The sequence below is a fragment of the Rattus rattus genome, chromosome 2 (assembly GCF_011064425.1).
Source record: "Rattus rattus isolate New Zealand chromosome 2, Rrattus_CSIRO_v1, whole genome shotgun sequence".
Lineage (NCBI taxonomy): Eukaryota > Metazoa > Chordata > Mammalia > Rodentia > Muridae > Rattus > Rattus rattus.
Genome location: NC_046155.1, coordinates 214,924,723 through 214,939,457, shown reverse-complemented (window position 1 = coordinate 214,939,457; position 14,735 = coordinate 214,924,723). Strand labels below are relative to the sequence as shown.

Below are 14,735 nucleotides of genomic sequence, written 5' to 3'. Positions count from 1 at the left end.
ACATGATTTATGGTAGGAAGTCTTTGAGGATTCACAACTAAAGGAAGGGAATTCATTTTCTCATTTTCTAGTCAAAGACGTGGACTTACAAAAAGTCCAAATTCAACTGTGCTCATACACCAAACTAAAAATACACAGTGCTCACTGTTAGGTGAAAAATGACAAAGTTGTATTGGTTCCAGATTACACATAGTGTAGCTTTCTTGGGCTTTGTTTCGGTCATGATTCTCTATGGTGTCCAAAAACTCAGGTACAGAGACATCAACTTTCTAATTTCCTGCTCAAAAGTGTGTAAACTGGAAAAACATATTAAAACCAAACAATCTCCTAAAATGTTATTAATTATACACAATAAATGTCCTAAAATTTATTATTGACATACAATATGATAATGGTTAAGTCATTAAGCAATTTTTAAAGCATTGAAATCAAAATCAGTTATTAATTAAAGAGAAAAAGGTAAGAAAAGGTAAGAAATCAGAGAATATAAACATTATATAAAAGATATCCAGCCTGTGATTATATGATGAAAATTACCTCATGGTTTGCTATCTTTAGAGACTCTCTAGTATTAAATCATCAAATAAGTTCTCCTAACTCATAAATTAATTATGAGATCAGAGTAAAGTCTTGTAAAAAGTCTGACTTATGAACAAAATCTAAGGCTTTCCACTATTCTCTATGTAACCTAACTAGAAAAATTTTCAACCTCTTCATGTTATGAAAGACAATGTAGTATCATTCCTGTATATTTAGCATATAATAAGAAAACTTATACAAATGTGTTTGCCTTTAATTTTTATAGGCATATAACTATACTATTCTACTATGCACTCGTTAATAATCTCTTTGGCTCCCGTCAACTATATTTATAAGACTCATTACAATTATATTGCCTTTTTCTTCCTATCAAATATTATGGTTAACTAAATGGCTTGCTACAATTTTAATAAGCATTCATTAGCCAACCAGAGCACCCAGGGACTAAACCACCATCCAAAGAGTACACATGGACAGACCCATGGCTCCAGCTGCATACGTAGCCTTGTTGGGCACCAATGGGAAGAGAGGCCCTTGGTTCTGTCAAAGCTGGATCCCCAGTGTAGGGGAATGTCAGGGTGGGGAGGTGGGAAGGTGGGGAGGTGGGAAAGGGTGGGTGGGGAAACACCCTCATAGAAGAAGGGAAAGGGAGGATGGGATAAGGGCTTTATGACAGGAAATTGGGAGAGGGAATAACATTTGAAATGTAAATAAAAATATCCAATTAAAAAAGGAAGCATGATCAAAATTACAGTACATAAAATACAAAGTGATTCTTCGGTCAGCAACTCGCCCTTTTAGAAGTGGAGAGAGGAGGTTAGAGAAGGTTCTGTGACTCATAATGGGGCTGGCTGTTGAGAGTTGACTCTCACAGTGTATTCATAAAACACATTGAAAATACAAAATCAAACTCATTTTCACAGTTCCCAGGGAATCAGAGTAGAAACTTGGCCATTTAAAGTCACTGTCAAACACAATTAATTTTCCTTATTGGGTCTTAGCAGAAATGGTGATGAATCTGGAAAAAAAATGGGAAGGAAAACTGCTAGAAAAAAAGGGCAAAAACTTAGCGAGGGTTTAGACTTTTAAAAATAGGATCCTACTCAATAAAAAGATGCACATTAAAATAAATATGTCTTAAACAACAGGAAAACAATACTTGTGGGTTTTAGGAAACCAAGTAGACAATTTAAATTCCACATCATGGGTCTCTCTTTGAGATTTATGTGTTAAAACATTTAAGCTTGTTTTTGTCTTTGCAGTGGCTGATCCAGATTCTTCCAGAGTCCATTGGGGAATCATTGTTTTTCAGCGAGACTTCCTTCTCCACTGCAACATTTATGTTCACTGCCCAAGTGGGTTCCGTCACATCTTGTTACGTTTGAAGTTTTTCAGTTTTGAAGAGTTCTATACGTGAAGAAAAAAGAAAGAGGAACCCATCAGGAGGTTGCATGGGCTTCTGGCAAACATTGTTTATGGTATCCCTGCACACATATTCTTTAGAGAAATAATGGGGGCCAAGTAAGACAAACCAAAGAGGAAAACCTGTAAATTATTCAGGAACAAAGTACATATTTATGAGACAGAAAAATAATACTTTAGATTCATAATGTGCTCGCAATTGAAAAACGTGATTTTGTATTCATTTCAATCAGTATCATAACACATCAATTTTAGGAGAATATAAGGTGGGAAAATTGAGGCCATAGGAAAGGTGTGGCTCACTCAACTAGACACAGCTAGACAAGGATTCTAGATCTAGGCTACCTGCAGCCCAGACACAAACCCAGTTCTAAGAATTGAAGAGGAGTAATGGGGCACCTATACAATTAAACTGAAGCAAACGCTATCTTTCAAGCAGCAGTCATACTACAGAATGGTTCTGTTAATATGTAAACAAACCCGTACTACCAAAATCCAAAGAAAAGCAGAGAGAGAGAGAGAGAGAGAGAGAGAGAGAGAGAGAGAGAGAGAGAGAGAAGAGAGAGAGAGAGAGAGAGAGAGAGAGAGAGAGAGAGAGAGAGAGAGAGAGAGAGAGAGAGGAGAGAGAGAGAGAGGAGAGAGGAGAGAGGAGAGAGAGAGAGAGAGAGAGAGAGAGAGAGAGGGAGAGAGATAGTTCTAGTTCTGTTCTCTGGCAATTCATTCCTTCCTACCGTGACCTTATAAACATAGGATGGGCAGCAAATTACAAAACAAAGAAAAAAACAACCACCACAAACAAAACCAAAAAACCCCTGAAAGTTTTGAGTGTTGCACTAAAAGGCTCAAGAATTACTCAACTTCGTATCTCTCCCTGTTGCTTATGCCTAGGTTGTAGGTACTAGAAATCATAGGCTTTTGCTCCTGGGGAACCATTATACTGTGATGTCTCTTCTTTCTCCTTTCTTCCTTCCTCTTCCTATTTCTGTCTTTCCAACTTTCCTTTCTTCCCTTCTTCTATTCTGTGGTAGTCTGAAGGTGCTTGGCCCATTGAAAGTGACACGATTAGGAGGTGTGGCCTTACTGTAGGAGGTGTGGCCTTGTTAGAGGGAGTGTGTGCAGGCAAGGGATTCGAGGTCTCATATGTAAGCTCAGACCAAGCCCAATGTTACAATCCTCTTCTGCTGCCTGCAGATCAAGAAGTAGAGTTCTCTGCTCCTTCAGCACCATGCCTAACTGGACTCTGCTCTATTTCCTGCTGTGAGGATACTGTGCTGAACTTCTGAAACTGTAGGACAGCCCTAAGTAAGTAAGTAGTCCTTTGTAAGAGTTATCTTGGTCATAGTGTCTCTTTACAGCAATGCTACCCTAATTAAGGATCTCTCTCTCTCTCTCTCTCTCTCTCTCTCTCTCTCTCTCTCTCTCTCTCTCTCTCTCCCTCCCTCCCTCCAACCTCCCCTCATACTTCCCCCTTTCTTTTGCATCCTTCTTCTACTCCTTTCCTTCCTCCCAACCTTAAAATCCTTTGGATATCGTTACCTAATCTTATGGAATTATTTCCTTCTCTTAAACAATAAGAACAAGATGCAGTAATATCAATCACACAGGATTATCACAAAATCTAAATGAGGGACGAGCAAGAGTCTAAACTGGTGTGTCAGTTGTTTCCAATTTTTATAATGTGAGTGAAATATAAAGGGAAAACGTACACTTTTCTAAAATCTTCAGACTTCACAGTTCCATTGAAAGAAAGTGGCGGATCTCAACCTAGAAAGTTCTAGAAAGTGCTTCTATACATCATGTTAACTTCCTCCTTTCAGTGATGACTTGATCTGGGGCATTGGCTAGTAGGTGTCCTGATGTAGAGTGTGCCAGGGCCATGCATTCTCTTGGATTTCATTTCTTCCCTTTCTTATTAACTATAGTCCCCAGCAATGGTCTTTAGGTTTTTCCAGTCTTTCTTATATAGCCACCTATTACAAAATATTAAAATAAAGATTTTAGGTGGTATGTGCAGATTTAATTCCCTTCCTATCACTTTCTACCTTAGAGACATTATCTGCAAAAAGGGACGACAACATTATTTCTCTTTTGTAGTGTTTCTTTTCTTGGTTGGGACGGGGAAAAAGGAAAATTAAATGATTATACAATAAAAAGAGTAGAAGACCTAGGCCTTGCGCCTTAAGTATATGACTCGATGGCTGCACGGGTCGACTAAACTTTGCCTTCCATTCCCTTATCAGTGAGTGAGTTTTGATGATAATAACCAAGGCACCGAGTTAAGGAAATATCAAATGAAATAATGTATCTCAAGTGCTTTGTAAAACATAAAGTGTAGCAGAAATATTACTTGCTATCCCCGTCCTATCCTCACATAAAAGGATTATAAGCCTGTGGTAGGAAAGTTCAGTCTGTCATCTTGACAGTTATTAGTCTCACTCTCCCCTGTCAATAAACTGATTTAAGATAGTACAGAGAAGTGGGAGGTGAGGATATTAGAATAATTACATTATCTCAAGCTGAAATAATGGCTGGAAGCCAGGTTAATTTTAGAAGTGACTTTCTAGGTCACTTCAGACAGCCTGACCTCATTCAGTGTTGCCCCTTAGCACCCACACTCTGCTGATCAGTCTAGGGGACAGAGCAGAGTTCACATTGACCAGATTCTCTTCCTACCACACTCTCAAGATCTCAAAAGGTACAGGAAACATTTTCCTGATAATTACTCATAATTTAGAATGCAAATTGATATGAAAACCTTTACTTTGGGGCATTGAGCACACATTCCTTTGGAAATATCACAGGTGTAAAACAGGGTGACTTTTTTTCTTTTTTACATTGAGTTAAGGATCCGCTGAACCAATCATTTAGCTGATGAAACTAACAGAGGAATTTGGATTCATACAGAGGAAGTTCCTCAGAAATTATAACAAATCATTCTTCCTTCTAAAAAATATAAATAAGCAAGTGATCTTTACTAGAAGAAATACATAGCTTCAAAATTAACCTATCATTCCAGCTAAAAATTATATCTATAGTAGTTTTTAGTTACCATATATATCATATAATATATAATCAAAATGATGGAAAATCTCCATTTTTTCATATTTTGTAGAAATCAAAATATTTACATCTTCTTATAAAACTATTATCTCCTAAAGTATTAATTTAAATCAAGCCTGGACACACTTCGCTTTCCCCGAAAACTGAGAGACAAACTGCTAATCTAAGTCTGAGGTGGAAGAGTGAAACCCTCAATGAGGCTTACTTTAGGTCAGAGTCCCTGCCTGGCCAGTCACTTCTGAGCCTTCCATGGAATCTCTCCTGAACATTTTCAACTGGATTTTCAACCATGCTTTCAACCGTGTGCCAATAATTCACTTTCTCTCTCTCTCTCTCTCTCTCTTTCTCTCTCTTGGTACATTTTGAGATTAAACTATAGGCTAAGACCAAGTATTAATGACACACATGAACAACTGCTACATCTCTCTCATTTGTGGTGATTAATTGATAGTCAACTATTTTTCAGAGCTAAGGCTTATCTTTGTGTTCTTGGAGAATGTTTTTACCTAGAGAGAAAATTGTTTGAGAGGTGCCCTACATTGTGTACAGTACAGAATAGCATTCTGAAAGTCATTTTTTAATTAAGAAAATATTTATTGAGAATTTAGCACATGCCAAGTAGTTTCTTAGCATCTAAAATTAGAACAAGGTGGAATTTTAAAAATATCCCTCTAATCATGGTGCCCATCTGTGGTGCAGGTGGCTAATAACCAAAATTTACAAAGAAAGCATATGCTATCTTGGGTAATCTGAAAGCAAGAGGCAGTGTCAGGTAAGAGGTTGTCATTTCTGGTAAGGTTGTTGTGGAAGAGACCACCAAAAGAGTTGAAGGCCGGTCTGTAGGAAGTTTTATGGTAATTTCTAGGCCAATAATATGACTCGAAATTCTCTGAAGGGTGTGAGAAATAGGAATTCAATGGATCTTAAACAGAGGTGCTGGGGAGAGGGACATCTTTGTTGGGTTTTCTGGGCAGGGTTTTCATTATTTATGTGTGGTTTAGTACCTTGCAGTTGCCTGTTTTATTGAGAATAGACATTATAGAGCATCATAGAACAATAGTAGAAGAAAATGAATCAGCCTATTCAAGAGCCCTGTGATGAGTGTGGTCGTCTATCCCTGTCTCTGCCTTCTGAGGGCTGGAACTGCAGGAATCGCAGGCATCTCCTACCACATTGATCAGCACCCTGGACAATACAGTCAGAGTCTGTTACAGGAGGAAAGAAGTCCTGAAACAGTGGTTGATAGTAGCAGATATTTGCACTAAGGTGGTACCAATGGTTACGGAAGAGAAATAGGCATGTTCAAGAGTGTAGAGATAGAACCAATAGAATTTGCTGATGCAGTGGCTACAATGAATGCTTGAGACTAAGGCAAGGCTGCTCTCACTTCTTCTTCTCTATCACTGCTTCCAATGTGCTTCCTAGGCATCTCCTGAGTCAGAATCACAAGAAAAGTATCTTTAAGTGTATCATTGGTATGACAAGAACCAAGGAGTTATTTTCTAGAGCACATACTAGTGACCATTTTCTTTAAAGTGCCAGATAGTAAAAATCTGCCACAGCTATTCAGCTTTGCCCATATAGCACCAAAGCAGCAACACACACACATACACGCACATGCACATGCACACATGCACACATGCACACACACATGCCCACAAATACGTGCACACACATGCGCACACACACATACACACACATATGCATACACACATACATGCACACTCACACACACATGCACACACACATGTACACACACATACACACACACGCACACACACACGCATATGTATTTCAATGTTCACACAAGTGATTTTCTTTGTGTATAATAACATTCATGTGATGTGAGCATTTGTATGCAAACTTAAAGCTTCCAGGCAAAAAATATCACAAAGATGTGACATTCTTTGAGGTGGAATTCACTCTTGGGTCTGTCTAGTTGCAAAGGCTGCTCACTTTCCACGATATCCCACCACTCTGAGCACTATTTTGCTAGTAGTTCATGGATTTGTGCAGACGTGGACTAAGAAATGAAGTGAAAAGAGAAGAAAGGGGTTGCCTTGCCTAGAAAGCCATCATTTGCTCTCCATGACTACACAGTGCTATTCTTATAATTACCAGTCTGCTGATGAGAAATCCCATTGGTGAAGGCTGACAAGCCGAGCTCTCTGCAAAGAGCTAGAGCTGCAGAAAATAAATTAATCTCTAGGGGAGAAGAGGGGCAAGGTTGTCAGTGCTCACACAAGTGCTAATGGCAGATGATATTTCAGAATCTGTCAGAGGATGAAATGTCTCTGCTTGTCCCTCTAGCACACCCTGAGACATTCAACCAAATTCAAACATTTGCCAACGAAGAACACCAATCTTACATCACTGTACTTTATGATCTTACTACTTTCAAAGTAAGAGGTTGTTGCTCAGAGCTATGGGGGGGGGTTAACAATTTTGTGATTTTGTATTCTGGCAATGACTTTCATTAACATTGAACATCAAATGGAACAATAACCTGTTATAAAAGTTTATGTAGACAATAATGAAGACCTTGAAGCATTAAAAAAGGATAAAGTAGGGAAAGTAGCTATGTTGGTTTGATCAGTGCATGTGTGCATGTTTGGAAATGCCACAATATACCTGTGATGATGTATACAAGATTTTAGTTAAGCAAGTAAAAATAGAATTGTCTTTTAGTATATAATCCTGTCATATTAGGAGCCAGATGTTGATCTCAGTTTTAAATTATCTAACATTGTAAATGATAGGTTTTCTAGTTTGGGCGATTAAATGCCATTACTGAGCTTAGAACATTGTTAAGCAGCACCTAAAACATAGAGCTGGCCCTTCATTAAAATTGAGAAACAAACAAAAATGTGTTGCATTACTGAAATAGCTGAAGTAAATAGCTCCAGACATGGTATGACTAGGCCATACAAGGCCATGACAAGGCCTGAAATGTAGAACTCCTACTTTACCAAGTCCTTAATATTCCTTAGTAGGAATCCACTTACGTTCTATTTCCCATCATACAACGGAAACATGATTTAGGTTACAGGATTAGGTCAAACCGATGTCTATACGAAGACCTCCTTAGATCCCTTCTTGTCCAGTCTTTAGTCCCTGGGTTCTACCTCGGCCTCGGAGGAGAATTTTCCCACAGGGCATCTTTATTTTCCGCTGTTCAGTCTCCCAGCAGAAGTGAGAATTAGATGTACGGAATAACCCACATGAGTTTTACTCAGTTGTGGGACTTTTGGGGGCCAACCACTTCAATGTTCTCAGTAGAGGGTATCGCATCAAAATCACTCAAAGCTGACAGGCATGAAGACTGCCTTCTAGGATGATGAAACAAAATAGAGACATGAAACAGCTTGGGTAAAAGCTATGCTTTTAGGTTTGGGGCAGCGATGAGACTAAGGCACACTGTTTTGTTTCTGGTTTCTGCTCCTCTCGCTGGTTCACTAGCGTCGTTTATGAAGGACAAGGGATGGAGGCTCTCATTTAAAGATTAAGGATAATTCAAGGGGCTTGGCTGAGGAGTTAAAAAGGAAGAAATTGCATTAGGGACTATGAGCCAAGAAAGTATAAAGTGTATTTAATAGAGAACATCTATGTATTCTGACAAAGATTGCAGCTTCTGGAGGAGCACATAAGGCGGAAAGAGGGAAACAGATCCCTGTGCATCTAGAGAATTCATGAGAAGCAATCCCAGCAATTAATGAGTAACCCACATAATAACAGGTTCTACCTCCCAAGTAAATTTAATTCTATTATCCTGAACGACTTTGCCCTGGGCTAAATGAAACCTCCTGATGCACCGTCACAGCCCCTGGCAGGGACAACTACATCCGATGATCAACTGATACAGGATGCTGAGGAGGCTCCCACTCAGGGCACCTTTAAAGAGCCGTGCCCATCCCAGAACTCCCTGAGGCTTGCCCTGAAGTCTTTGTTGTGATTATATCAGGACTTCTCTTCTTCCTCTGCCCATGTCTGTTTCTGTTACTTCATTTTTAGTATTTTCCCTGAGAGCACTTCCCAGTCATCTTGCCATGTGCAAATCAGTCCAGGGAGCTGAGTGTGTAAACAAACAAACAGACAAACCCAAAACAAAAAGTAAAACAAACAAACAAACAAAAAACCCTGCTTAATGCAAACATTTCCATGTAACACCCATTGGCTCGTGAACTGGTTAAACAGTGGAGCACCACACTCTTGTAAAAACATCAGGGTCAGCTTGTCCAGCTAACTCCATCATAGCAATGCTTCTTAGCCTCAGGAACTCTCCAGAGGACAGAATTCTCAGAGGAAAAACATGCAGACTAAGCCTCAGTACCCCACAACATCAAGACTTCTTTGAGGTGCTGTCAGAAAATGAAGTGTTCTTCAACATCAACTCATAGAGTCAATAGCTTCTTATAGCACTGACGTAATCGGAGTTTGTTACGTGTTAAATTAACTTTCACCTGCTTTATCCAGTGAACTCTTCAAAGTGGCCTGTCTATGGACTAGTAGCACACATCTGGAGCCGATGTGACAAATACAGACTTTAGCTAACTGCTCATGGCCCAATATGAGCAAGTGGAGATTTTAAATCCAGCAGCCACCACTACGACTGCAGAGGTCGGTACTTTACCCTCACACCACACACGCATGGCACTTTCAGAGAACTGTACTCTTATTTATAGACAACACATGCTGAGTTAATAATGATGTTACTAAAAGATGATGTGAGAATCACCAAGCTATTAGAGTAAATTAAGGGCCTACAGAAGGTCACCTGAGAGGTCAGTGAAGCGCTTTCGCCAGCTTCTTAGAGAAAGAAATTGACCCCGGCAATACTGTCCAGAGTTAGTTTCTCTGAGTCTGACTGTAGTTGATTCTGCTGCCATTGCATAGTCCCCGTTTGGCCACTTAGCAAAATCCCTCTAATTGTCCACACTATCTAGCTCAATGATCTTTTCTTCAGTAAGGTTTCATCTTTGTATCTGATGAGCAAAACTGGGTACCCAGAGACACAAGATTGGAAAAAAAAATATAGCACCTTTGTCCTAATGAGACTTTATAATTTAGAATTTTAAGTCTGAGATAGGCTTTAAGGCTCAATAACTACTATTTTCACCAAAGAGGAGGGGATTCATTAACTAATATCTAAGCATTTGGGGGAAAAGTCACTGTGGTAATACATATTAATAGTTCTAGGACTTGTAGTGGTGAGGCAAAGGATCGTAAGTTCAAAGCCAGCCTGGGTCTCATAGCAAGGCCCTGTCTCAAGGAAAGAAGTAAAGGGTGGGAAAAGCAGCTTAGACAAGGTCTTGTTTGTTCCTCCTGATTTCAGACAGAACTAGTGTTTACTCAGAGAGAAGCAATCCCTACCAAGTATGGTAAGCATGAGTCCAATCCATCAATTTATTTTTAAATAAAGGTACACACACACACACACATAAACACACACACAGACACACACAGACACACACACGGTATATATAATAAAGGCATATTTTTATTATATGCAAATATAAGGTATATACCTTTATATATATAGCGTGTGTGTGTGTGTGTGTATGAAATAAAATCAAAGTTGGCAAAAATAAAATAAAATAAAAATTTTATTTGTGCTCTATTTTCTTTTATTTTTGTGGATGAAACTGTCACACAGTAATAGCTCAAACTGAAGATCCCAACCTCATTGTCTTTGAAGATGGGAAAGCAAATAAAAATATTCTGCACACACTACTAGTTTGAAATTTTCAGGCAAATACATGCTGAAATTAGCCTCGAAAGGGAAATTTCATTTTATTCTCTTGTAGGAAGCTAGGACATCTCTCTAGTCTAGACCTATTATTTTAATCCGAGCCTCCTTTTGTCCTTAAACCCATCATTTATAGGCACTGTGTAAGAAGGGCTACTTCCAATGTTTATCAAATACGCTGCATTATTCGCTCAGGGCACAGCTGGGGCAGCTGATGTACTAGCCCAGGAATGCACACTCTGGGAAGATTAGATACCCAAGTTCCCTGTGATTGAAACAAAAACTTTGATCTCAGGAATTGTGTTATCTGGTACTTTGTAGGATCCATAATCTTACAGAAAAAAATAGTTTCCCATGAATTAATAATGGCTTGAGTCTCAACCCACTACAGCAATTTTCACTGCACCGGTTGTTTCTTTTATAGTCACACTTGATTAGTATTTGAAATGTGGAGGAATTGCAATATGCATGGTTTTCAAAGCTCTTTACAGAATTTCATTTTATCACTTGGAGAGAGTCAATGAAAACGTAATAAGAAAAGCTCTATGGGATATTTTTATAGAAGTGTCAGAAGCCAGTAAGCTAACTACTTGAAAGAACTCAGATTGTACAGACAGGGTTCGGAGCAGAAACACTTCAGAGACTTAGATCTAGTATTTTGACTTTCATATGTCCTTGGAGGAAAAACTGTACTCACTACGAAATCAAATAAGGACAGGGGGAAGGAACAAACCATATGCTTGAGAATAATTAATTTCAATTTTCCTGCAAACTAAATGTGAAGTTTTGAAGATAAGTGTCATAGGAATTGAGCTGGTTTGGTGTGTCTAAAATATTGCTAAGAAAGAGAAAATCCTCCTTTCTCTAGCTAAGGCTTGTCAGATTCCCACCATATGGAAGTTAGACTGGTAGCTCCATTGATTGTGATCAATCCTCCACAAGTCCGTTTGCTCCTGTTCAGTAGAGATGCAAAACGCCATACTACCTTCTCTATAAACCAAATCATCATAAAGCAAGTCTGCATTTGATTAGGCTATGGTTTTAATATTCATATTAATTCTTTTTTCATACTATTTTTATTGATTACTTGGGAATTTCACATCATGAACTCTAAGTGCCCTTATTTTCTAGTCTTCCCAGGTCTGCCATATACCCTTGAGAACTCCCCCTTGCCCTAAAAATAAAGGAGAAGAACAAGAAAAAAAGAAAGAAGAAACAAAAGACAAAACAAAAAAAAGGTCAATTTGTTCTACCCATATAGTCATGGTCAAACTCCTGGTGGCCAGCCCAGGAAACTGCATCCTTCCCAACTTGCACCACCCCCTCCCCCACCAGAAGATGGAGAGTTACACCTCAGCACCTTTATCACAATTTATTCTTTTCTTTTAAAGTTCTTCTCTCATATTAGATCTTGACCACAGTTTCCCCTCCCCTCCCCTTGTATTTATGAATTTTATGATACAAATTTAGACTATACGACAAAGCTCCTTCTCTTAATTCTTCCCAGATCACTTCCATCTCCATACTCATCCCAACTTAGTGTCCTTTTTTTTTTTTTTTTATTTACCTAGTAACACATTGACTTTGATTTTTGCTGTGCATATGGTATGGAGCCATACACTGGAGTGTAGCCGATCTAATAGGGGATAAACCTTTTAAAAAATTCTTTCTTTCCTAGAGGCTATCATCTGTCCAAAGCTCCCCAGGAAGAAGTGAGCACTGTTGAACCTCTTCCCACTCCAGGGTAGACTGGCTTGGTCTTGCTCAGGTCTTGTACAGACAACAGCAGCTTGGGGAGTTTATGAGCACTGGGGTGCAGTCATGTCCTGAATACACTGTTTCTCTCTGATCTGCCCCAACATCTGGGTTTTACACTCCATCCATGATGACCCCTGAGCTTCCTTTGGAAAGGTACAAGATATAGATACCCCATTTGTGACTGAGTACCCATCGACCTCTTATCCTCTACACTTTGACAGTGGGTTTCTGTGTTAATGATCATCCACCGGAAAAAGAACAGGCCTGAGAACTGGTTAAAACTCAGTTATCTTGTCCTCTTTTCAAACCATTAAGACACATTTTATTTATCCATCTAGTAAAAATTTTAAAAAAATTATGATTGGGCTAGGGAGCTGGCTGAGTTAAAAAAAAAAAAAGTACCTGTTGTGGAGGACCTGGGTTTAGACTTCCAGCACCACATAGAAAAACAAGAACACTGACATAGATAAGTAACTCCAGAGTTGGAGGGGGCAGAAACAGGAGAATCCCTGGGTAGGCAGTAGCCTGGCTGAACTGATGAGGGAGGTCCAGGTTCAGTGAGAGACCTTACCTCAAAAAATTAGGAAGATGACCCCAAAAATAGCTCAGTGGTTAAAGAGTATTTAATTGTTATGTACACATATGTGTGTATACACAAAGGGTGCTCTTAGCACCCTGACTTGATTATTAGCCTCTGTAACTCCAATCTCTGGAGATTTCCCACCCCCTTTTCACCTTCCAGGGCACTGCATACATTTGGTACCTAGACATATATACAGGCAAGTATTCCAACAAAATAAAAATATACATCTTTTAAAAAAAATAGTAGAGAGCCCCAAGGAAGATTCTAAACATTCACCTCTGACTTCTACACAAATGTATTCCAAATAACATGGAAACAAGAAATTATGTGTAGTAGCCTTATCGGGTAGCTAGTTAAAGTAACATTGTATGGTTTAACTGACCTGTAGGCACATCAGTGCTGCTACTGCAGTGGCCCATGTTTGTTCTTCCGTCTCTCCACATCAGCTAAATCGTTCTGAAAACCACCTGGTACTCTTGAATCCATGCTACCGTGATCTGGGTGAAGCTTCTTGGATCTGTCTATGTGGTGACTCTGAAATGACAAGCCATATAAATTATCAGTCCTAGATAAATGCCTTCTAGAGATATGACAAAAATAAAGATTTATCACATGGCGAATCATTTCTGTATGTCTGAAAGAGACTATTCTGTATGCCAAATCAAGTTAGAAATCCTATGTTTCTCAATATATTTTAGTAATCTAAGTATACAAGTTTTGAGGTAGCCAACTGAGTAGAACAAAAAGTTGTTATAGAAGAGGAAATAATCTTCCAAAATTATTTGTATGTATTACTTTTTCCTTGCATGGTTTATAAAATATTTTACACATAGAACATTCCTACCCAGTTATTTCCATCATAGTCAGACAATCTAGTTCTTTGTCATATATCACATCATTATATATATCATTATATATCAATTTTGCATTATTCTTTTGGGAACTTATTATTTTTAAATTTTATGTATATTGTGAGTGTTTTACCTGTATGAATGTATGTGTACTACTTGGATGCATATTGCCAAGGAGGCTAGAAAATGGAAGTGTATCCCTTGGAACTAGAGGTACAGACAGTTGTGAAATGTCATGTGCCTGCTGAAAATCAAATCAAGTTTTCTAGAAGAGTAACATGTGTCCTTACCCACTAAACCATCTCTCCAGTCCCAATAACCTCTATACTTTATTTAGAGGAAATCTTAATATCTCCTCTAAATTTATACACATTTTAATCAGTAGTTTGCAATTTTGACAAAGTCCTCTGGCCAATTTGAGAATAATAATTCATCAGCATGAATTATTAAGGCCCAGCATCAATGCCCCCTGCAACTCATCACTCCTAGGAGATATCATAATGTTTGACAGTATACTGACATATTGAATACATCAAAAGATGCAATAGTTATGATCCCAAATTCAAGAAAGACCGAAGGGGGAACTTAAACTTCAGCCCTTTGTTTCATAATTAAATTTAGAATAGAAGCTTATTAGTTTGAACATGATTATAAAATACTAGCAGATTTGTAGTCAAAATTAGCTAGACAGTTTTGGCCAGTTATATTAGCCTGTTTGACATCAAGGTCAAGACAATGACCTTGACTCTAAAGTTCTTCATAAAATTATATATAG

At 38.6% G+C, this 14,735-nt stretch overlaps 1 protein-coding gene across 1 annotated transcript in view; it reads right to left on the bottom strand.

The window, feature by feature from the left end:
- Positions 1-1,663: 1,663 nt before the first annotated feature.
- The window catches only part of Themis (thymocyte selection associated), a 202,710-nt gene continuing 189,638 nt past the window's right edge, over positions 1,664-14,735 (bottom strand). Inside the window, exons 5-6 of the mRNA XM_032896390.1 lie at positions 13,492-13,643; positions 1,664-1,947 (exon numbers count right to left, since the gene is read on the bottom strand). Of these exons, the coding sequence (XP_032752281.1) occupies positions 13,512-13,643 (132 nt within the window). The 3' untranslated portion in view covers positions 1,664-1,947; positions 13,492-13,511. The remainder of the gene's footprint in view (positions 1,948-13,491; positions 13,644-14,735) is intronic.